The 24,936-nt window shown below is 40.4% G+C and overlaps 1 protein-coding gene across 2 annotated transcripts in view; it reads left to right on the forward strand.

Annotated features, from left to right (window-relative positions):
• The window catches only part of PLCB1 (phospholipase C beta 1), an 856,639-nt gene that overhangs the window by 642,510 nt on the left and 189,193 nt on the right, over positions 1 to 24,936 (forward strand). For both annotated transcript variants that reach the window (XM_019972864.2, XM_070801935.1), the window contains exon 11: positions 15,272 to 15,429. In XM_019972864.2, the coding sequence (XP_019828423.2) occupies positions 15,272 to 15,429 (158 nt within the window). The remainder of the gene's footprint in view (positions 1 to 15,271; positions 15,430 to 24,936) is intronic.

Consider the following 24,936-nt stretch of genomic DNA (forward strand, 5'->3'; position numbering starts at 1 on the left):
CATGGTCTGCAGCCTACCAGGCTCCTCCGTCCATGGGATTTTCCAGGCAAGAGTACTGGAGTGGGGTGCCATTGCCTTCTCCAAAATATTATAATAAAGGAGGAAAAAAGCAACACTATGTTTCCTAACTTGGCCCTAAATTGAGGAATATCAATTGAGTAGATTGACAATCTAGTCTTTAGTAGATTTTTAAATAGAAAAAATATTAAAACATATATATATATATTATCTCTATATAGTTTAGAATTAAAAGTTTAATAAATACCAATTTCTATAAGCTAAAAATGTTTTTATAATAAAAATATATTTCTTATAGAATACTCTCTGATTACTAGCTTTGGAAAGACTGTAAAAAAAAGACCTACTGGTTAAAAAAAAAAAAAAGACTTTTAAAAACCTTACATGCTCTTTCTTCACATAATCCATTATCCAAATGAATATAAGATAGTCAGACCTTATGTACCATAATGCAAACAAAGTAAAGTCTGGGGTCTCATTTGGTATCTGTAAATAGTAGCTGCTCACCATGCCTTAGGGGTGGTTCTGGTGCGTTTATAACTTATTGTCTGGGGGCATGTGGTTTGTGTAGCAAGACAGACCAGCAGTGCCATGCACATAATGGCAGTGAGATCCAGGCACTTAATATGTGTGAGGTTTTCACAGGGCTCAGCCATCTGACAAATAAGCAGTTCTTTCTTCTAAATTCCTTAAAGGAATTCATTCCTCTAGACACAAATGTATGTTGTGCTGGCATCAAATCCAGGGTTGGCCTGGTAGCCCATACTTGGTGAAAATAGCTTAGAGTAGAAATGCCTCTTAGACAGATATGTGGCCACCGGAAAGCTGGAATGGGCACTCTCAGGATGGTTCCATATGATCCTAGACCATCTAGTCAGAATCATATACTGAGTTCTACCATCAACTGAACTGCAACGGCATGATTTTCTTGAAAATTGGATGGCTCTCAGACTATTTGTGTGGCCTGTTTTGTTTCAACCACATTGCCTACTAAGAGAGATTCATGGTATAAAACTAATTAGATTCATGTTTGGCTCATCATAAACCCATTCTGGTCATCTCTTCTCGTATCACATAAAAACTCATGGGCATAAAAGAGCCACCATTTAATTTTGGTCCATATTCTATAGGTCAAGAACTCAGACAAGGCACAGAGCAGACGGTTTGTTCCTGTTCTCTGTCGTCTTGGGCTCCAGCTGGGAAGCCAACGCCTGGGGTGATGCAAACACCTTGGTTGTGGGAATCATCTGGAAGCTTCTCCACAAGCATGTCTGGTTCTTGGGCTAGCGACACAATAGCTGGGCTTAGTTAGGACTGCTGACCTAATTGCCTATAAGGCCTCCCTGTGTGGCTTGGACTTCCTCAGGTTAGGTGGGCATCTTACATGGCAGCTTATAGCTGCCAAAGCAAGTGTCCCAAAGAACACGGTGGAAACTTAATTGTCTTTGTGCACTTAGCCTCTGAAGTTCCGTACTGTCACTGCTTTGTCAAAAAAGTCAGAACCCTGCCCAATTTCAAGGTAGGGGACACAGACCACAGCCCTCAATGGGAGGAGTGTTAGAATATTTTTAGTCTTCTTTTAAAATTACTACAGGTTTCATAGCTTCAAGAAGGGAGTCTCCACTTAGCCCACTTTCTTGGATTCTGTTTCCTAGGCTTATTACAAAAGTTTTGTAGCTCCCACTCAAATTGTTAAGACTTTGTAAAGGACTTTTTTCCCTCTCAGAGATCCTTAATCTTATTTGGTGTCATTGATGTATATGGCACTCTGGTGAAGCCTATGAACCCTTCTAAGGATGTTAAATGCATAAAATAATGTATGTAAAATTAAAGAGGAAATAAATCCCATTGAAATATTTTTATCAAATATTAAAAAACAAATTTTTGATACAGTTGTGTACATTTTACTAACACAATTTAAATCATATGTATTTTATTAACACAATTTTTAAGAATCATAAATAATGCATGTGATATTTGTAACAGTTGAAATATGATATGAAAATGTCTGTGATTTCTAGTAGTTACAAAGTCATAGTATCACTAATACTACAGTGATTTGTGACCTACATTCATAACTGAAGAGAATGTTAAACTGCACATGGTGGTTTGAGTTGAAGATGTAATCATTTTTCTCATCTAAGTTTGAGGAGGTCTATGGAAACTCAAGAATCAGCCTGCAAAGCTGGAGACCGCAGTTTAATTCCTGGGCTGGGAAGATCCACTGAAGAAGGCATAGGCTACCCACTTCAGTATTCTTGGGCTTCCCTGGTGGCTCAGACAGTAAAGAATCTGCCTGCACTGTGGGAGACCTGGGTTCCATCCCTGGGTTGGGAAGATCCCCTGGAGAAGGGAAAGGATCCACCCACTCCAGTATTCTGGCCTAGAGAATTTCATGGATTCTATAGTCCATGGGGTCACAAAGAGTCGGACAGGACTGACTGACTTTCACTTTCACTTTCATGGAAGCTCAAGTTAAGAGTCTAGATCTTTGACTTAATAGGATACTAAGAAATGTAACTGTGAAGACTTTGGCACATGATTGAATCTTGCATTCATCATATACTTAGGACCACAAAACACATAAAAATGTATGTTCGGGTGAATTCTAGATGTTGTTTCATCTAGAAGTCACAATATGCAGTAATTTTACAAATAGCCCCTTTTAAGTCCAAAAATGAATATATTTACATCCATTAGTATCTATATTATTTGCCATAAAATAAAAGAGGCAATGGTACCAAAACAATTGAGTTGCAAGATTGACTGGGTGTGTCAATTAATGTGTATCATTATGGACCTCAAGTTTTCAGAGTTTATGTAGATTCACTCAACCACAGCCTCTATTCTCCTTTTGATGTCAGATTGTCTCAGCTGTGGTCAGTGGGAACATTTTTTAGGTTGGCTGCTCTCTCTTCTTCACATGACCCATTAATCTTTGAAGATGGCCTTATTTTCTGGCACATAGAGATCTTGCAGACTCACCTTGTTCCTTCCTGCACCATGCATGGAATCAGACTTTACCCTCAATGAGTCCTTGTTGCTTTTAGTGTGTGAAAAATATGTGTATGGATAACAGCAATTTGAACCCTGTGCTATGGAATGTTTCTGGACCATTTCAGTGAACAAAGCAAGAAAAGATACTTTTTGTTTTCTTGTGAAGGCACAAGAGTTCACTTAACCATTTCTATTCCTTCTCATTTCTTGATTCTATAGCTGTGCTACCTTTATCAGTCTTGATTCCTTCCAAATTATTCATAATCACTCAGTTGCTTTACTGGCAACACAATAATAACTGTAAGAAACTTGTTCAATATCAATGCAAGCAATAAGACTACAAAATACTGTTAACTTTTTCTCAGCAGCTCTGTTTTTTTAACTGCTTTTTACTAAGTATTTTTTAATCCAATTAATTTCTTAATTTGCCCTCCCTCTGATTAACTTATTTAAGCACATATGAGGTAAAGAACTTGGCTTCTTTGTGTAAGTTGGGTTTGGGATATTAGCATATTAATGGCCAATAGTTTTCAGAAAGTGGGTCTTTCAGCTACTAAAAAAGTGAAGGGTCCCCTCTATTTTTCATTGAAGAAAGAACTCCAATAGCTATCTCCAAATTTCTGAACAGTGATTTCATATCACCACCATCTGATATACATGATTTCTGACCAAGTATACCAACTCTCCCCAATTTTTAAATTTCTAGTCGTATTAGAATTCACATATTTTTAAATATTCAATTTTTAAAACTGTTACTACGTTAGATCATGTTCTGATCTTTAAGATTGTTTTTAAACTAATCTTCTTCATTTTTCAGAGCCATATATTGTCAAACTAAAGTTTGCATTATGTAAATCTCCATGCTTAAAACATTATTTTGTCCCAATACCAGTCAAAATTTCTTATTTTCCTTCTGCAGAATTAAGGAGAATTCTATATTATTAATTTTAAAAACGACATATAAATTCTAATATAGAATCTTGAGATTTTGACTGAAATCCTCTTTTGAGGTAAAATTTGGTTTTACTTTGTATGATATTCATATGATATTATTAGTGTCCTTGTTTTAAATATAGATAAACCTCATGTACAACTCATCTTTCAGAGATCTTTGGGTAAATATGAACATCTGTAATACAGAAATTCAAACTTCCAAAAGCCAATCATGAATATTATAAAATTTTAATAACACCATAGAATCCAGTTAAATGTTAAAATCAGTATCTAGAAAATGAATTAGATTTTATACTTTACAAGCAGTTCCAGAAGAAGTAGAAACATTTTCTATAGAAACATTATTTCATACAAGGTGTATTTGGTGGAAAAAGAAAAGTTTTTCTATTCACGTGAGCCTTTAAAATGCTAGGCACAAAGAAAGGTTGACACTTACTGCAGTATGTTTCAAATACAGGAAAAAAGACTTACAGAGACACTCTCACTAAGGTTAAGATCAATCCTCCCCCGCCCCCGCCTCAAGTCATGACCACACTACTTATTTCCTTGGAACATTTTAAGAACTTATCTCCTTGGAGTATTTCCTGAGAAATGCCAGTCTAAATTCAAAGGAGAATTTCAATATTTCAAATGTTTTCTTTTGAGCATTCTAAGGAAGTGTAAAAATTAATAAACAGTATAAAAACCAATCCATTTAGCAATGCATTATTGATTATTATGTCTATTTCCCTGCTCATTATTGCCCCTTTGTTGACTATCAAGACACCCAGAAGGAAAAATAAAATTGGATCACTGGGAGAAATACACTCACAAAATAAGTAGATTTTTAATTACAATGGTCATTTTCTAGGGTTTTGGATAGACTTGGCAGTACATCAAGTAGTGACTATGATTTAAATTATTGTTTTCCTTTGAGAAATCTACCCTATGACTCAAAACAAGATTGTTTCAGGACTGAACTGGAGAAGGCAATGGCAACCCACTCCAGAACTCTTGCCTGGAAAATCCCATGGACAGAGGAGGCTGGTAGGCTGCAGTCCATGGGGTCGCTAAGAGTTGGACACGACTGAGTGACTTCACTTTCACTTTTAACTTTCATGCATTGGAGAAGGAAATGGCAACCCACTCCAGTGTTCTTGCCTGGAGAATCCCGGGGACGGGGGAGCCTGGTGGGCTGCCGTCTATGGGGTCGCACAGAGTCGAACATGACTGAAGTGACTTAGCAGCAGCAGCAGGACTGAACAGTGTCCATTCATTTCAACCTAAAATTTTTTAGCTCTAAGTAAATCTTTCCATACTCCAAACAGTATGGGAGGTGTTGTTCAGTTGCTAATACCTGGCTTTTTGAGACCCCATGGGCTGCAGCACCTGAGACTTCCTTGTCCTTCACTATCACCCTGAGGTTGCTCAAACTCATCTCCATTGAGTCGGTGATGCCATCCAACCATCTCATCCTGTCACCCCCCTTCTCCTCCTGGCCTCAATCTTTCCCAGCATCAGAGTCCTTTTCAGTGAGTCAGCTCTTTGCTCGGTTGTCCAAAGTATTGGAGCTTCAGCTTTAGCATCAGTCCTTTCAATGAATATTCAGGGTTGATTTCCTTTAGGATTGACTGGTTGGATCTCCTTGCTGTCCAAGGGACTCTTGAGTCTTCACCAGTGCTGCAATTCAAAAGCATCAATTTTTTGGTGCTCAACCTTCTTTATGGTCCAGCTCTCACATCCGTACAGGACTACTGGAAGAACCATAGCTTTGACTATATGGACCTTTGTCAGCAACATGATGTCTCTGCTTTTTAATACACTGTCTATGTTTATCATAACTTTACTTCCAAGGAGCAAACATCTTTTCATTTCATGGCTACAGTCAGTGTCCACAGTGATTGTGAAGCCCAAGAAAATAAAATCTGTCACTGTTTCCACTTTACCCCCATCTATTTGCCGTAAAGTGATGGGACCAGATGCCATGACCTTAATTTTTGGAATGTTGAATTTCAAGCCAGCTTTTTCACTGGCCTCTTTCACCCTCATCAGAGGCTTTTTAGTTCCTTTTCATTTTCTACCATTAGAGTGGTATCATCTGCATATCTGAGGTTATTGATATTTCTCCCAGTAATCTTGATTCCAGCTTGTGGGAGATAATGGCTCCATATACTCAGGAAAAGCAAAGTGATGTTATCTCTGAATAATTCACATTTTTTATTCAGCTTAGGAAATAAAGCAGTACATTGGAGGTTTTAGCTATCAGTCTAATGAATTAAACCATCTGATTATTCAACTCCTAAGATGTATGTTCTTGACTGCAGAAAAGCTCTAAAAATATACCTATACCCTTTAAAATAGTTTCACTCTTGTCAGAATCAGTCATTCCAACCTCAGTTGGTTGTCAGTCACTACCAACCCTGGCTTACTGTCACTCCCTCTCTTCATCTCTTCGACTCATTTAGTCCTTGGCATATGCAACTTTTCATCATCTATTTTTTGTTTAAAGAGCACATATGTCAATTGAAAAAATGCACAAGATGGAAGTTGTGAATTACGTTTTATTGGGGGCAAAATCAGGACCATAGCCTGGGAAACAACATTTCAGATAGCTCTGAGAAAGTGCTCCAAAGAGAGAGGGAAGATAGTATCTATGATTTTAGTGAAGATGGGTATGTGTGGTCAGAGGCTATGGAGGCTTTGACAGAGGCTTGCTGCTAGTCACAAGGAGCTGGTGTCACTGTTAGACATTTTAGTGCTTTTCTAGGGATGAGAAGATGCAACAATTGGGCTCATAAGATCTTCTCCTGGAGATATATAAGTATCTGAAGACCAGTTCTGCCAGTTTTTTCCCAGAGCATAGAGTCGACTCCACCCTGAACTCCTTTCAGTGTGTATGAAGGTCTACAGGGACTAGTGACCTAATTCTTGTAGAGGCAGATGGCAAGTGCCAATTTTTAGTTAGCACACAGGCCAATGAAAGTTGGGTGGTAGAATGTAAAGAGTTGAGCTTAGCAAATAATAAACAGACCAAGTTTAATTTTGTGTTTAAGTAAATGAACTCTTCTAAACTTTAACTTCTTCATTTAGAAAATGAAAGGAAGTTGAAACAGCCAGTATGTTTTGGGTGATGTGTGCCAAGTCGCTTCAGTCATGTCTGACTCTTCATGACCTGATGGACCGAGGGTCACCTGTCCACCCCATGGGATTCTCCAGCCAACATTACTGGAGTGGGTTACCATGCCCTCCTCCAGGGGATCTTCCCAATCCAAGGATGGAACCCATGTCTCTTCTGTTTCCTACACTGGCGGATGGGTTCTTTACCACTGGTGCCACCTGGTTATGTAAAAGGAAACTATTACTCCGTGGTTTAAACATTAAGAAATTTATTACCTCATACAACAAGAAATCCAGAAGCAGAGTGATTGAGGGTCGATTAAATCCGGAATTGTTGGTGTCGTAAGAGACCCAGATGCTTTCCATATTTTCGCTCCTCTTACAGTTTCAAGACGGCTGTGCACCCGGGGCATCGCCTCCTAAGAAATAAGCTCCACGTGTGGCCCAGGGACATCTCTGTCTTGTGGCCCTTTGTGTGAGTGAGGTTCCCCACTCCCCACCCAGTAGACTTTCCTTTATTCCCTACTGGATGTACAGCAGAGTTACACCATATAGCAATGACCTACAAATAGCATTAGCAGGGGCCACAGAACGACTATGACTGGCTGAGAAGAATTAAGATTTACCCCAGACCTGGGAAGGAGACCCTAAAACTTATTAGAATCTAAACAGATTATTCTGTTGCCAAGGAAAGAGAGGAAGAAATGACAACCAGAAGTGTGATAGTGGGGTGAGGGTTTAAATTCCCTGACACATAAGAATGTTCCCCTAAAAAAAAAAAAAAAATGTTCTCCTTTCTTTATACAATACTTACCTCCCTGCCTAAATGGTAAGGGTAAGGAAGATGTCTTGTGTCATTTTTGCATCCTAAGCCACCAGTATTTGCCTCCCACGGAGAATGTTTGAGAATGTGCATAGACCCTAGTGGTGAGGCTCCTATAATCAATAAGGAATATGCTTAAAGTTGTTTTCCCACTTGCCTAAGCCATCCCATGGCAATTGGGTCTATTTCAAAAGAGCTTCATGGTGATAAACCATAATGGAAAAGAATGTAAAAAAGTATATACACACACATTGTGTGTGTTTGTGTATAACTGAACCACTTGGCTGTACCATTAACATGGCGTGGTAAATCAACTACACTTCAATTTAAGTATAAGTTGGCAGATAGAAAATACGGAAGAGAGAGATCAGATCAAACCAATAGTCCTAGAGATGGTCAGGATGAACAACACATCCTCTGTATTTTGAATAGTTTTCTCAAGTGTAGCTGTTGGTTTCACAGAATTTCAAGCAAGGAGAAATGGTCCCATCTCCATTTTTTGAAGGAGACAGTGTTTACTGAAGAAAGCCACTGAATTAACAAATGCATCACATTCTATAACCTTCTTTCCCTGAGGTTGAAGAGAAGACAATAAATAATAGTAAATATAAATATAGGCAATCAATCATCATAGTCCACAAGATGAGAAATTTCTCAGAAGACTGTGTTAATGGAGGAATTGTTATTTTCAGTTTTTGGTCTCTTCCATCTATGGATGCCTTGGATAATCTGAGACAAAGCTCAAGCGAATGGAACCAGCTGCCCGAAATGAATGCAGTCAAGTGAAAAGGTGCAGAGCTATGACTCCGGGTGGTATTATGAATTAATCTGAGATAGAGTTTCAGTTCCAAAGTTCAATCATGGGCTTGGAATGTACTCCAAAATATGTTCACAGCCAGGCAGAGATGATGTCAGATACTAGTTTCAGAAACAACAAGGGTTGAATGACTCATGACATATCATTAATCCTAACCCACAGCAATCCCCTGGCCCCAGAAGGTCAATTTATCAGATCTAATAAAATGAAAATATAATGAGTGGATGGAATATAATAATGAGGAGTTAGAAATTTTAGAGAACAATAAACCAGCTTTGAGGCTTTAAGCAGAAATGGAGTAGGGGAGAATATCAGTAATAATTCATATATTTGGAAAAAAGCTCCATAAATGAAGGAAAACACGGAGAACCAAATATGCATTCCAAGCAATAAGGCAATTATGGATAAATGCATGGTTTTTAATGCTTCCTTTGAGAGGTTTCCATTTCAAATACAAATTGTTCATTTTGAGAATGAACCAAATTACCTTAGAGAAATTTTGGGAGTCTTAGATATTGAACAGTAAACACCACACAGACACACACACTCACACACAAACAAACACATATACACTCTCCCCCTTCCCTTTCTTTGTTTTGATTTGTTTTTCTTTTCAGAATCTTTCTGTCTCACAAACTCAACTCCATGCCTTACCATGTCTTTCAAAATATTAACTGATCAACATTCAAAATGTATATCAAATCCCTTCTATTTGAATGATAAAAAAAATATATGTGTAGAAAGCAAATCCAAAAAAAAAAAAAAACTGTTTTGGAAACATTTTGAATCTTTTATGACAAACACTCTGCTGTGGGTTAAGTAAGATATACCTTCAGTGTGAAACCTTGCAACTCGGGATGGAATTTGAGCCCACAGTCTTTTAACTGAGATCACACACCTGGTCTCAAGACTTAATGAAGTTCTGGTTCTTGATGTCTCATTGTAGAAAGAATTCAGTGAGAGACAGTGATAGGTAAGAAGTGGACTTATTTAGAGAGAATTACACTCCACAGACAGTGTAGACCATCTCAGAAGGCAAGAGCAACCCTAAAATGTAGTGTGGTTAATTTTTATGGGCTGGATAATTTCATGGGCTAATGAGTGGTAAGATTATTCCAACTATTTGGGATAAAGGGCAGAGATTTCCAGAAATTGGGCCACTGTCCAATTTTTTGATGGTCACCCTTGGATTATATCATGCAAAATGCCAGGCTGGATGAAGCACAAGCTGGAATCAAGATTGTGGAGAGAAATATCAACAACCTCAAATATGCAGATGACAACATGCCTATGGCAGAAAGGGAAAAGGAACTAAAGAGCCTCTTAATGAAAGTGAAAGAAGAGAGTGAAAAAGCTGGCTTAAAAATCAACATTCAAAAAAAAGAAGATGATGGATCTGGTCCCATAACTTCATGGCAAATAGATGGGGGAACAATGGAAATAGTGAGAGACTTTATTTTCTTTGGCTCCAAAATTACTGTGGATGGTTACTGCAGCCATAAAATGAAAAGACACTTGCTCCTTGCAAGAAAAGCTATGGCAAACCTAGAGACATGGATTTCCCTGGTGGTCCAATGGTTAAGAATTGGCCTGCCAATGCAGGGGAAATGGGTTCAATCCTTGGTCCAGGAAGATCCCGCATGCTATGGAGCAACTAAGCCCCACCACTGAACTCATTCTCTAGAACCTGTGCTCTGCAACAAGACAACCAATGAGAAGGCTGTGCACCAGGCTGTGCACCACAACTAGAGCGTAGCCTCCCCCCAACAACTAAAGAATGCCAGCACACAACATCGAAGACCCGTGCAGCCAAAAATAAATAAATAAAATTTTAAAAAAAAAAGCAGAGACATAAGTTTGCTGGCAAAGGTCTGTATAGTTCAAGCTATGGTTTTTCTAGTAGTCATGTAAGGATGTAAGAGTTGGACCATAAAGAAGGCTGAATGCCGAAGAATTGATGCTTGCAAACTATGGTGTTGGAGAAGACTCTTGAGAGTCCCTTGGACTTCAGGGAGATCCTAAAGAAAATCAATCTTGGATATTCATTGGAAGGACTGATGCTGAAACTCCAATAGTTTGGCCACCTGATATAAGGAGCTGACTCATTGAAAAAGACCCTGATGCTGGGAAAGATTGAAGACAGGATGAGAAGGTGACCACAGAGGACAAGATGGTTGGGTGGCATCACCAACTCAAGGGACATGAGTTTGAGCAAATTCCGGGAGATGGTGAAGGACAGAGAAACCTGGTGTGCTGCAGTCCATGAGGTCACAAATAGTCAGACATGACTGACTGAACAACACTTGGAGCTGTCATGGTGCCTGTGGGTGTGTCATTTAACTTGCTGATGTGTTACAATGAGTACATTCTGAGGTTTGAGGTATAGTGGAAGTGGACTTGTCTACCATTTTGGACGTGAACTGGTTCTAATCAGTTTATGTCATGTCCTTGGGCTATGTCATTCTTCTAAAGCTTGTTTGCTACCGACAACTTCCTTACCGAAGTTTAGATCAGTCACTCAGTCCTGTCTGACTCTTTGTGACCCCATGAATCGCAGCACACCAGGCCTCCCTGTCCAACACAAACTCCTGGAGTTTACTGAGACTCACGTCCATCAAGTCAGTGATGCCATCCAGCCATCTCATCCTCTGTTGTCCCCTTGTCCTCCTGCCCCCAATCCCTCCCAGCATCAGAGTCTTTTCCAATGAGTCAACTCTTTGCATGAGGTGGCCAAAGTACTGGACTTTCAGCTTTAGCATCATTCCTTCCAAAGAACACCCAGAACTGATCTTCACAATGGACTGGTTGGATCTCCTTGCAGTCCAATGGACTCTCAAGAGTCTTCTCCAACACCACAGTTCAAAAGCATCAATTCTTCTGCGCTCGGCTTTCTTTATAGTCCAATTCTCACATCCACACATGGCCACTGGAGAAACCATAGCCTTGATTAGATGGACCTTTCTAGGTAAAGTAGTGTCTCTGCTTTTTAATATGCTGTCTAGGTTGGTCATAACTTTCCTTCCAAGGAGTAAGCATCTTTTAATTTCATGGCTGCAGTCACCATCTGCAGTGATTTTGGAGCCCAGAAAAATAAAGTCTGACACTGTTTCCACTGTTTCCCCATCTATTTCCCATGAAGTGATGGGACCGGATGCCATGATCTTCGTTTTCTGAATGTTGAGCTTTAAGCCAACTTTTTCACTCTCCACTTTCACTTTCATCAAGAGGTTTTTGAGTTCCTCTTCACTTTCTGCCATAAGGGTGGTGTCATCTGCATATCTGAGGTGATTGATATTTCTCCCGGCAATCTTGATTCCAGCTTGTGTTTCTTCCAGTCCAGCGTTTCTCATGATGTACCCTGCATATAAGTTAAATAAGCAGGGTGACAATATACAGCCTTGACATACTCCTTTTCCTATTTGGAACCAGTCTGTTGTTCCATGTCCACTTCTAACTGTTGCTTCCTGACCTGCATACAGATTTCTCAAGAGGCAGATCAGGTGCTCTGGTATTCCCATCTCTTGAAGAATTTTCCACAGTTTATTGTGATCCACACAGTCAAAGGCTTTGGGATAGTCAATAAAGCAGAAGTAGATGTTTTTCTGGAACTCTCTTGCTTTTTCCATGATCCAGCGGATGTTGGCAATTTGATCTCTGGTTCCTCTGCCTTTTCTAAAACCAGCTTGAACATCAGGAAGTTCACGGTTCACATATTGCTGAAGCCTGGCTTGGAGAATTTTGAGCATTACTTTACTAGTGTGTGAGATGAGTCCAATTGTGCGGTAGTTTGAGCAGTCTTTGGCATTGCCTTTCTTTGCAATTGGAATGAAAACTGACCTTTTCCAGTCCCGTGGCCACTGCTGAGTTTTCCAAATTTGCTGGCATATTGAGTGCAACACTTTCACAGCATCATCTTTCAGGATTTGGAATAGCTCAACTGGAATTCCATCACCTCCACTAGCTTTGTTCATAGTGATGCTTTCTAAGGCCCACTTGACTTCACATTCCAGGATGTCTAGCTCTAGGTGAGTGATCACACCATCGTGATTATCTGGGTTGTGAAGATCTTTTTTGTACAGTTCTTCTGTGTATTATTGCCATCTCTTCTTAATATCTTCTGCTTCTGTTAGGTCTTTCTGTTATGTCTTACTTACCGAAGTTAGTAACACTTAACAAAATATTAATGAAATTGCACATTTGTAACACTATTGGATATAGTCAGTAATATACTTAAATAATATCCTAGGTAGTACACAAGAAAATCTGCTCTACTCTTGAATAGCTGTGCAATTTTCTGCAGGAGCTAGCATTTTTAATGAGTTAACCTGATTAATTATTTTAATTCTTCACTTCTTTAGCTAAAGTAGCCCTCCCTTAAGTTTAACAAGTAAATGAACATCATTTTTCCTTCATTCCCACTCTCCCTTTTTTGTTTATGCAGAAAAATCTTTATTACAACAAACTTTGAAGCTATTATAAATGGTAAATTAATTATCTAGCATCAGAAACTGTCTAGGTTATTTTGTCAGCATTTCTGCTTTTGCAAATATTTGTGTATTTAAAATGCCTTATTTTTTCCAGTAAAGAAAAGTGATTTTGCAAACCTACTTATTCAGCCTTTCCATGCATTTACTAGGGCTCTATAGAACTGAAAAATGTCACCCTATTGCTATGCTGATACTGGATGTTGTGAAATGCGTATAAAACTAAAATTAAGCCATAGGTTTAATCCCATTTTCTCTGTCCTGTGTGTCTCCACTAAGCAGATCTTGTCCATTTCAAAATCATTTTGACAGTTTTCATTGATATATCAGTTTTAAATTACTGCTGAAAAAATGGAGGCATATAGAATATAACTCACAGGAAATCTTTAATGTGGAAATCCAAAAACTTCCATTTGTGTGTTGATGGTAGTGGACTTGCCTCAAAAATTATTTATTATTAATCTTCAAAAAAATTTATCAAAGAAATTTCCTGGTAATCCAATGGTTAGGACTTGGAGCTGTAACTGCCATGAACCGAGTTCAAGGCCTGGTCAGGAAACAAAGATCCTGCAATCTGCAAGGTGCAACCATAAATAAATAAATAATTTATCAAGAAATTACAACCTTCCATTGACTTCTTAAGTGAAATAGAAATAGCTGGGCTTCTACCCCTGCCCACAGATTTCTCAAGTGCTTGTTGACTACAATTCATATCACTTTACTGGAGATTTTCAGTTCTGCTTCCAGGGGTTTTTAATTTTGGTACATTTTGTCTATTTTCTTTGCTATTTGTACTTTTGATGTCTTATCTATGAAACAATTGCCTAACCTAAGTCACAAAAATTTACCTCTATGTTCTCTGTTTAGAGTTTTATCATTTTAGCCCATACAATTAGGAGCTTCATTGATTGTGTGTGTGTGTGTGTGTGTGTGTGTGTGTGTGTGTATTCTTTGTATGATGTAATAGGAATCCAACTTCACTATTTTCCGTATGGCAATCCAGCTGTCCTAGCATCATTTCTTAAAAAGATGATTTTTTGTAGTGAATTGTTTTAGAATCCTAGCTGTCAGTCAGTTTAACATAATTGTGAGGGCTTATCTCTGGAGTCTCAATTTTATCCCATTGACCTATGTGTCTAATCTTATGGCGGTACCACTCTGCCTTGATCACTGCAGTTTGTAGTTAAGTTTGAAGCTGGGAAGTCTTCCAACTTTGACCTTATTTTTTACAATCATTTTTGCTATTCTGGGTCCTTTAAATTTCCATATGAATTTTGGGATCAATTTATACAAAAAAGACTGATAAGATTTTTATGGGAATTGAATTTGTAAATCAACTTGAGACATAGTGCCACCTTAACAATTTTAAGTCTTCTGCTCCGTGAACATGGGATGTCTTTCCATTTATCTAGGTCTTGTTTAATTTTGTTAAACAGTGTCTTATAGAGTACAAATTCTACACTTCATTTGTCAAATTTAAATTTAGTTCTACAAAGTTTTTTCCATTTTGCAAAGATAATGTTTAGCTATGCTAAGTGTTTGTGCCTTGGACAAAAATGACAGAAGGTTTGACTTGTATAATACAAGAGCCTGTCAATAATACTTATTCATAGGGAGAGTCAGAATGACAAGACTGAGGTTTGAAGTTATAATCCTGATCTTCCACTTACAGGCGTAGGGAACTTGGACAAATAAAATGTTCTATGCCATGTTTATTATCTGAAAATAGGCATTTAATAACAAAGATAGTTATATTGGGCAGATTTTTGTGAAGACTGAATGTAGTAATATATATAAAGTTCAAAGAATTATAGCTGGCACATGGTTAGCAGTTAATAAACATGAGTTGCTGTTATTGTTACATATCCTTTTAGTCTCTCTTCTCCAAACCCCTGCTAGGGGGCAACAGTTCCATTTGGGATTATGTTACTACCTCTGGTATGTTGAGACAGAAGAAAGGCTGAGAACTACTCAAGGTCTTGAACTCTTTGCTTTCCCATTGTTGAAGATCTCTTCTAGGAAACCATCAGTGTGTTCCTTGCTTTGTGTGAGTCTGAGATTCATTTTATTGACATTTTACAGCTGGCCAGCTGGCTGGAAACTCCTCTGTTGAGATGTATCGCCAAGTGCTCCTGTCTGGTTGTCGCTGTGTGGAGCTGGACTGCTGGAAGGGACGAACTGCAGAAGAGGAGCCAGTCATCACCCATGGGTTCACCATGACCACAGAAATATCCTTCAAGGTAGAGTGAATGAATATTACTAAGAGAAGAAGCTAGAGAGACCTGACCCCCTTTTTGGGTAAAATCTGCTTCAGCAGGTTTAGCAGTATAAGGATCACAGTTAAGTCCATAGGCTATTAATCATATTTGTAATTTCTGAGGCTAAAATTTAGCAGTTTTCACATGAGTGATTGGCATCAGATGAACTGATCACCAAAATCTAAGGAAATTGTCTTATAAAAGGAAATAACAATTTATTTGCCTATTTAGCACATTCTCTTTTTTTAAATTGTATTTTGTCATTGTGAAATACAAAATATATAAAGAATTTGCTGTGCTAAGTTACTTCAGCCATGTCTGACTCTTTGCAACCCCATGGACTGTAGTCCACCAGGCTTCTCTGTCCATGGGATTCTCCAGGCAACAGTACTGGAGTGGGTTGCCTTCTCCACATTGGGAGCATTGGGAGCAAAAAGTTTCCAATTCCCAGCTTTTAGCCCTGGAACACTTGGGATGTGATAAAATGAACATCTATCATTTGAGAGGGCAGCAAAAAGAACCAAGATTTTCAAGGGACAGCCAGGATTCAGTTTAGACAAATGGATTTCCTAATATTTTACTTGACAGCATATATATGTTCAGAAGGAATATTTACACCTTAAAATGTATTTACTATGTTATGAAATTACTTTTCATGATTTCTGAAACTTCAGTTCAGTCACTCAGCTGTGTCCAACTCTTTGCAACCCTATGGACTGCAGCACACCAAGCACACTGTCCATCACCAACTCCTGGAGCTTGCTCAAACTCATGTCCATTTAGTCGGTGATGCCATCCAACCATCTCATCCTCTGTTGTCCCCTTCTCCTGCCTTCAGTCTTTCCCAGCATCAGAGTCTTTTCCAGTGAGTCAGTTCTTCACATCAGGTGGCCAAAGTATTCTGAAACTTAGGTTACTATATAGCAATTACCCACTCCAGCATTCTGGCCTGCAGAATTCCATGGACTGTATAGTCCATGGGGTCGCAAAGAGTCAGACATGACTGAGTGACTTTCACTTTCACAAAATTTTACAACAATGTTTAATATGTGGTTGACCTTAATTCTGATGAAAATCTTTAGAAGTTTTATCTGCTCCTGAAGTTGAGCACTCTTTTTTTTTTTTTTTGGTATTTCACTGCTCAGACTTTATTGAGCTGGTAATCAAAGAAAAGCAATAGAAAACTGTTCGATTCTATCTCACTGTGGAGCAATGAATTTGGGCATCAACATAGCTAAGTTTGAATCTTGTCTTTGCTTTTATCAGTTGTGTGTCCTTAGACAAATTATATTAATTGTTCTGTAAGTTAACTTTTCATCTGTAAAACTGATACAATATTACCTTCACCAGGTCATTCATGGGGTGAGCACTCAATGTCTTTTGGTTTTTCTTTAATGGAAGATCCATGTGTTTTGGTTCCATTTCTGTAGTCCCCCACCTTCCCATCTCCTGCCATGGTCCCTTGTCGGCTAAGATACCAGCCCTAACCTGTTGGGATCTTTTTAAAAAGTGGGGGACACACAACCATGTGTGGAGTGGATGCAATTTGGGTTCATCCATCTGTTGATGGATGAAGAGGATCATGCAATGGGAGACAACACATCCAGATGGAAGCCTTGTGAGCTAGGGGACCGATGGACTTGTGCACATACCCACTCCAGGAGGGCCACTCACAGCCCTGCCCACCACCCACTCATGAGTCCATGTGAGGAGCAATTATATTTTCTTAAACATTTATAATCTTCAAGGTTGTCTGAGTTCCTTTAGGGGTAAGGGGGACTACAGGGGGAATATAAACACCAAGCACATTCTAAGGCATATTTATTTTATATGAAGCTTTTGCTTCTTGCCTCAGCCATCAAGTCAGCTTGGAATGAATCTCCCTGTTCACTCGACCTTACAAGTGGTCCTTCAATCACATTTGTGACCCCAGAGTCACGGGCTGGTGAGCATCTATTCCTGGGCTCCAGAAGCACAATTTTTCAACCACATGCACACACTTGTTGACAGATTTAGAGACTAAAAAACTAAATCTAGCTCAGAATTCTGCTTCCTCTCTCTGGCTACGGCAGTTGAGGGTGAGGTACGGCCAAAAAAGAGCAGGAAACTCGTCATCCTGGCGGTTGATTGGCACAGCTCTGCTTCCTGCTATTGTGTGTTTGCAGGATAGATAATTTTGTCAGAGATGTGAGTGTCTGGTGGTGGTGCTGGGTGGGGATGAGCGTGAGGAATAGAAATTCCAGCCTGTTTTGCAGAAACAGAGCAGGAACTCTCTGCATCAGGATTAGGACTAGAGGGAGGTGAGCGAAATGTCTTACATGCAAAACTTATAGAGGTGTCTATTCTCACTGGTGTGTAAATGCAGAGGTGGCACCTGAGATTGAGCATCTCTTTAAATTTTGCACTTAGGCACGTCATGTGCCTCACCCAAGTCCCAGCCCCGCTCTGCCTGATTATCAGCATGCAGCCTGCTCTTCCAGCACCGACTGTGTACAGTGACTTTTTCATAAAGGGTAAGAAGAGAAACGGGGCCACGGCCCTGTGCTCTCTCACCCTCAGTCACCCTGCCCGTGACTCCCTGGGCTGCAGCTCCATGGGCCTCTGTGCCATTTCCTGACCAAGCTAGGCAGGGACACCTCCCAGCCTTTGCCAGTTTGTGCCTCTGCCTGAGACAGTCTTCCCCCAGTTATCTGCATGGCTCACCGCTTAACTCCTTGCAAGTGTTAGTTGCTCGGTCGTGTCCGACTCTTTGCCAGGCTCCTCTGTCCATGGAATTCTCCAGGCAAGAATACTAGAGTGGGTTGCCATTCCCTCCTCCAGGGGATTTTCCTGGCCCAGGGATCAAACCTGGGTTTCTTGCATTACAAACAGATTCTTTACCATCTGAGCCACCAGGGAACTCCTTGAAGTCTTTCTCAAATGCCACCTTCTCAGGGAGGCCTCCTGGGACCTATTTAATACTGTGACCAGCCATCACACCCACTCCCACCTCCCTGGTCTGCTCCCCATCACTTTATTTCTTCCATTTACCAAGTGGCACCTTCTAACACTCTGCTTAATTTACTCAGTTATTTATTGAGTTCCTTCTTTATTGGCTGTGGTGTGTGTTCACTCAGTCATGTCCAACTCTTTGTGACCCATGGACTGTAGCCCACCAGTCTCCTCTGTCCTTGGAATTTTCCAGGCCAGAATACTGGAGTATGTTGCCATTTCCTTCACCAGGGGATCTTCCCAACCCAGGGATCAAACCTGTATCTCTTATATCACCTGCATGGGCAGGCAGATTTTTTACCATTAGCACCATTAGCTGTGGCCTTCTAATAGCATTGAGCACCATAAAAATAGGGATCTTTGTTTTGTTTTCTAATCTTCCCCAAGTACTTTAAAAAGAGTCTGGCAAAGGGCCTTCCCTGGCAGTACAGTGGCTGAGACTTCACCGTCCAATGCAGGGTGTGTGGATTCAATCCCTGGCTGGGGATCTAAGAGACCACATGCTTGTGGCCAAAACACCAAAACAGGAATAGAAGCAATATTGTAATAAATTCAATAAAGACTTTAAAAATGGTCCAGAAATAAAATCTTTAAAAAAATGTTTAAAAAGAACTGGCATGTAATAGGTACTGGTGAAAGGAAGCCTGGCATGCTGCAGTGGGGTCACAAGGAGTCGGACACGACTGAGCGACTGAACAACAATAAAATTTTTTAATTAATTTATTTTTATTTAAAGATAATTGCTTTACAGAATTTTGCCACTTTTTCCATCCCTGGTGGCTCAGACTGTAAGGAATCTGCTTTCAATGTAGGAGACCTGGTTCAATCCCTGGTTTGGAAAGATCCCCTGGAGAAGGGAAAGGCTACCCACTCCAGTATTCTGGCCTGGAGAATTCCATGGACTGAGGAGCTTGGTGGGCTACAGTCCATGAGGTCTCAAAGAATCAGACACAAATGAACAACACTTTCTCACTTTATTTCCACCCCCAAACAAATAGACAAACTATAGTGGAGACTTCATTTTTAGTCTTTCTTGCCTCTGTTCATCAGGAAGATGAATTTTGTCTTTCTCCATTTTTGCTGTAAAATGCCTATGTTGATAGGTGGTGAAAAAATTCTCTCAATGTTTGCCTGTCTGGGCTATCCTGTATATTTGGACCTGATCTGCATGGTGTAATTAGACTATATTCTATAGCCACAGTGTGTATTGCAGCAGCAAAATAAACCAAGTGCAAAAGTCCATCATTTTATGTCACACAGTTTATCTGCTCTAAGTCTATGTGATCTGGAAAGCTTTGTGAGGTCTATGATGTATCCCCACAGCGGAAGTTCCTATTGGCATCTACCGCCTATTTATTGTTGGGCCAAAATAAAAATGTGTGTTCTGGGAAAGTGGACATGCTGTAATTCAGCCTCTTTATGGAGGACTTTTTATTTTGCATTCTGGATTTATTTATTACACACCCCATATATCTGCCTGCTGGTGTCTTTGCCTCACTGCCTTAGTCTCTCCAATGGTCACGACATAGTAACTTGCCATTTGGTCTGCATTCTCTCTGCTCCCATGCAGTCTCCTTCCTCCCACCCTGGACGCCCACCTGCCTCCTCCACCCCCAAGCTGCTCCTGCCCCCCTCCCCCATCCCAGGCGGCTCCTTTGTAACAACCAGCAATTATGTAAGATGGAAAACAGAGTCAAGTGATAAAGTATATAATAAAAATATATTAAATTTGAGTATGTGGTTAAATGGAGCATTTCTGGAAATAAAGCATCATTCTCTGAGAGAAGTAATAATAATTTAGGATGCAATTTAACTGCTACATAAATGCTCACATAAAATGGATATCCAAATACACCCTGCTATTGTCTGTCAAGGATAAAGGATTTCAAGGGCAGTTTTTCCCACTGGAAGCTAGTAATTGAGCCATATAGTGTATAGATTACTGGATCCAGTATTAGAAATCTATGAAAAAAGTGATTTTGGCTTAATAAGGGGCAATCAACCAGTAAGGTACTTTCAGGCCCGTCGTCCACTAAGGACAGCTTATGTGAAAGAAGTGAAGTGAAGTGAAGTCGCTCAGTCATGTCCAACTCTGTGCGACCCCATGGACTGTAGCCTGCCAGGCTCCATCCATGAGATTTTCCAGGCAAGAATACTGGAGTGGGTTGCCATTTCCTTCTCCAGAGGATCTTCCTGACCCAGGGATCGAACCTGGCACCAAACTTAAAAATTATGACTGGTCTCATCCTCAGCAGAATCCTCATCCTCGGGTGCCCCATGCAAAGTATTCCAAAGGTATGAAAAACCAAAAGCCCTCGCAGGGAACTTGTTTTTTAAGTTCTCTCAAGTAAAATTGTTAGGGTTTCCCAGGTGACTCAGGTATAAAGAATCCTTCTGCCATGCAGGAAACATGGGTTCGATCCCTGGGTCAAGAAGATCCCCTAGAGAAGGAAATGGCAACCCACTCCCAGAAGGAAAATCCCATGGACAGAGGAGCCTGTCAGGCTACAGTCCGTGGGGTTACAAGAAGAGTCAGACACGAGTTAATGACTGAAAAATAACTAGTAAAATTGTAAGATGAAATTCGGCAGTGTTTAAAGGTTCAGAAAGGTTTCCAAGGCTAGAGCTATGGTGGAGATGGGGAGAGCGAGGAGGGCGAGGCTGGGAAGAAGAGAGCAAGGAGACTGTTGAGGTTCAGAGTGCAGTTCTGGAGCTGCTGGCTGGGGTTCTGGCACTGACTGCCTGCACGACCAGGGGAAGCTCCCTTACAGATACAGCCTCTTTCTCAGGAGAATATGGGGGTGATAACAGTGCTTACCTCCTAGAGGTGTGCTGAGCATTCAGTGCTGTGCTTAGTCATTCAGTCATGTCTGACTCTTTGCGACACCATAGACTGTAGCCCGCCAGGCTGCTCTGTCCATGGGATTCTCCAGGCCAGAATACTGGAGTGGGTTGCCATGCCCTCCTCCAGGGGATCTTCCTAACCCAGGGATCAAACCCAGGTCTCCCACATTGCAGGTGGATTCTTTACCAACTGAGCCACCAGGGAAGAATTCAGTGACCCTACTTAATATACAACATGGCTTAGAATGATACATGGTACATAATGAGTACTCTATAAATGTTAGCTACTGACATTATAATTGAAACTTTTAAAGCCACACTTTTAAATAGTAGCAGTATTAAATATGCAAGGCGTTATTAAGTCAGGGTGAAGTTGGGGGTTGAATGAAGTCATTTGTAAAACTGTCATGATAGAGGACGTGGGGAGTGCCCAGACACAACGTTTGGCCTCCACTTCACCTCTAGGAAGAGGCCAGAAGGCCACACTACGTGGCAAATCAAACATAGCCCAGTCTTGGTAAGAGGCCCAGTGGGAGCTGAGAAGGATGTAAGTGGTGTGTTTGCAGGCTTCAGTGTGAACATGGGGCCCTCAGTCAAATGCAAAGACCAAATGTGTACAGTATCAGGGGCAGGAAAGGGGCAGGCAGGATACACAAAAGGCTTCCCTGGTAGATCAGTTGGTAAAGAATCCACCCCCAAGGCAGGGTTTGATCCCTGTATGGGGAAGATCGCTTGGAGAAGGGAATGGCTACCCACTCCAGTATTCCTGCATGGAGAATTCCATGGACAGAAGAGCCTGGTGGGCTACGGTTCATGGGGTCGTGAAGAGTTGGACATGACTGAGTGACTAACACTTTCACTTTCTCAGGATACATGAGTCAAGAAGGTCTAGGAAACCTAGAATTCAGCAGCATTTCAGGGCACACCAGAATCTCTACTATGGGAATAGAGAGAACACCACCCAGAGAACAAGAAAGACAGGTGGGGACACGGACTCTACAAATGTGTGCATTTCATTGGTCAAACACAAAGCGACATAGGCCCTTGGGTTTTCACTCACCTTCAGGCCTCTCATTGGCCTAAATGGTGATACGCAGGTCTGGAATTCAGTTCAGTTCAGTTGCTCAGTTGTGTCCAACTCTGCGACCTCATGGACTGCAACACACCAGGGCCTCCTTCCATCACCAACTCCCAGAACTTGCTCAAACTCATGTACATCGAGTCAGTGATGCCATCCAACCATTTCATCCTCTGTCGTCCCCTTTTCCTCCCACCTTCAATCATTCCCAGCATCAGGGTCTTTTCTAGTGAGTCAGTTCTTCATATCAGGTGGCCAAAGTATTGGAGTTTCAGCTTCAGCATCAGTCCGTCCAATGAATGTTCAGGACTGATTTCCTTTAGGATGGACTGGTTGGATCTCCTTGCTGTCCAAGGGACTCTCAAGAGTCTTCTCCGACACCACAGTTCAAAAGCATCAATTCTTTGGCTCTCAGATTTCTTTATAATCCAACTCTCACATCAATACATGACTACTGGAAAAACCACAGCTTTGACTAGATGGAACTTTGTTGGCAAAGTAATAATGTCTCTGCTTTTTCACATGCTATCTAGGTTGATCATAGCTTTTCTTCCAAGGAGCAAGCGTCCTTTCATTTCATTCTGGCAGTCACCATCTACAGTGATTTTTGGAGCCCAAAAAAATAAAGCCTCTCACTGTTTCCACTGTTTCCCCATCTATTTGCCATAAAGTGATGGGACCAGATGCCATGATCTTAGTTTTCTGAATGATGAGTTTTAAGCCAACTTCTTCACTCTCCTCGTTCACTTTCATCAGGAGTCTCTTCAGTTCTTTGCTTTCTGCCATAAGGGTGGTGTCATCTGCGTATCTGAGGTTATTGATATTTCTCCCGGCAATCTTGATTAAAGCTCGTGCTTCATCCAGCCCAGCATTTCTCATGATGTACTCTGCATATAAGTTAAATAAGCAGGGTGATGATATACAGCCTTGACATACCCCTTTCCTGATTTGGAAACAGTCTGTTGTTCCATGTCCAGTTCTAACTGTTGCTTCTTGACCTGCATACAGATTTCTCAGGTGGTAGGTCAAATGGTCTGGTATTCCCATCTCTTTAAGAATTTTCCACATTTTGTTGTGATCCACACAGTCAAAGGCTTTGGTATAGTCAATAAAGCAGAAGTAGATGTTTTTCTAGAACTCACTTGCTTTCTTGATGATCCAAAAGATGTTGGCAATTTGATCTCTGGTTCCTCTGCCTTTTCTAAAACCAGCTTGAACACTGGAAGTTCACAGTTCATGTACTGTTGAAGCCTGGCTCGGAGAATTTTGAGCATTACTTTGCTAGCGTGTGAGATGAGTGCAATTGTCCAGTAGTTTGAACATTCTTTGGCATTGCCTTTCTTTGGGATTGGAATGAAAACTGACCTTTTCCAGTCCTGTGGCCACTGCTGAGTTTTCCAAATTTGCTGGCATATTGAGTTTCATAGCATCATCTTTTAGGATTTGAAATAGCTCAACTATAATTCCATCACCTCCACTAGCTTTATTCGTAGTGATGCTTCCTAAGGCCTACTTGACTTTGCACTCCAGGATGTCTGGATCTACGTGAGTTACCTGGGTTATCTACCCAGTTATCTGGGTCATGAAGATCTTTTTTGTATAGTTCTTCTGTGTATTCCTTCCACCTTCTCTTAATATCATCTGCTTCTGTAGGTCCATACCATTTCTGTCCTTTATTGTGCCCATCTTTGCAGGAAATTTTCCCTTGTTATCTATAATTTTCTTAAAGAGATCTCTAGTCTCTCCCATTCTTATTGTTTTCCTCTATTTCTTTGCATTGATCACTGAGGAAGGCTTTCTTATCTCTCCTTGCTATATTATCTGCAATCCATACAGAAAAAGCAGCACCAATCTGAGATTGCTCATTGCAATCAGAAAAGAAAAATGGCAAAAACCAAGATGGTTCTCTAAAACCCGTTCAACAAAACTCTGTGTCATTTTCACATGCATTTCAACAACCAAAACAAAACACAAGGCCATGCCCACTTTCAGCAGATATCACAGGAAGGGGAGTGAATATGTGGGGATGACGACAAAATCTATCCCAGCAGTTAGTACAAGGATTATTGACCAGGATGATAGAGGTGGAGGTGCTAATATTTGGTTATATTCCACATATATATTTGGACAGGATTACATATGAATTAAAAGATGTGATAGAAGGAGGAATCAAGAGTGGCTCTCATGTGCTTTGCCTGTAGCCAATAAAACAGTGCCAAATTTAGGAAATAAACAAAATCTAGCCCCCTTTTATCCCATGTATCTACCCACTTCCCTTATGATATCTCTTTGCAGTTCTTTTTTTTTAATTGAAGTATAGTTGATTTATAATGTTTTGCAAACTCTGCCATACAATATGATTCAGTAATATACATATATACATTCTTTTTTTATATTCTTTTCCATCATGGCATATCCCAGGGGATTAGATATAGTTCCTATGCTATACAGTAGGATCTTGGTGTTTATCCATTCTATAAGTAATAGTTTGCACCTACCAACCCCAAATTCTCAATCCACGCCCCCCCCTCTCTTCTCCCCTTTGGCAACCACAAGTTTCACCTCTATGTCAGTGA

The sequence above is a fragment of the Bos indicus genome, chromosome 13, assembly GCF_029378745.1.
Source record: "Bos indicus isolate NIAB-ARS_2022 breed Sahiwal x Tharparkar chromosome 13, NIAB-ARS_B.indTharparkar_mat_pri_1.0, whole genome shotgun sequence".
In the NCBI taxonomy this organism is placed as follows: domain Eukaryota; kingdom Metazoa; phylum Chordata; class Mammalia; order Artiodactyla; family Bovidae; genus Bos; species Bos indicus.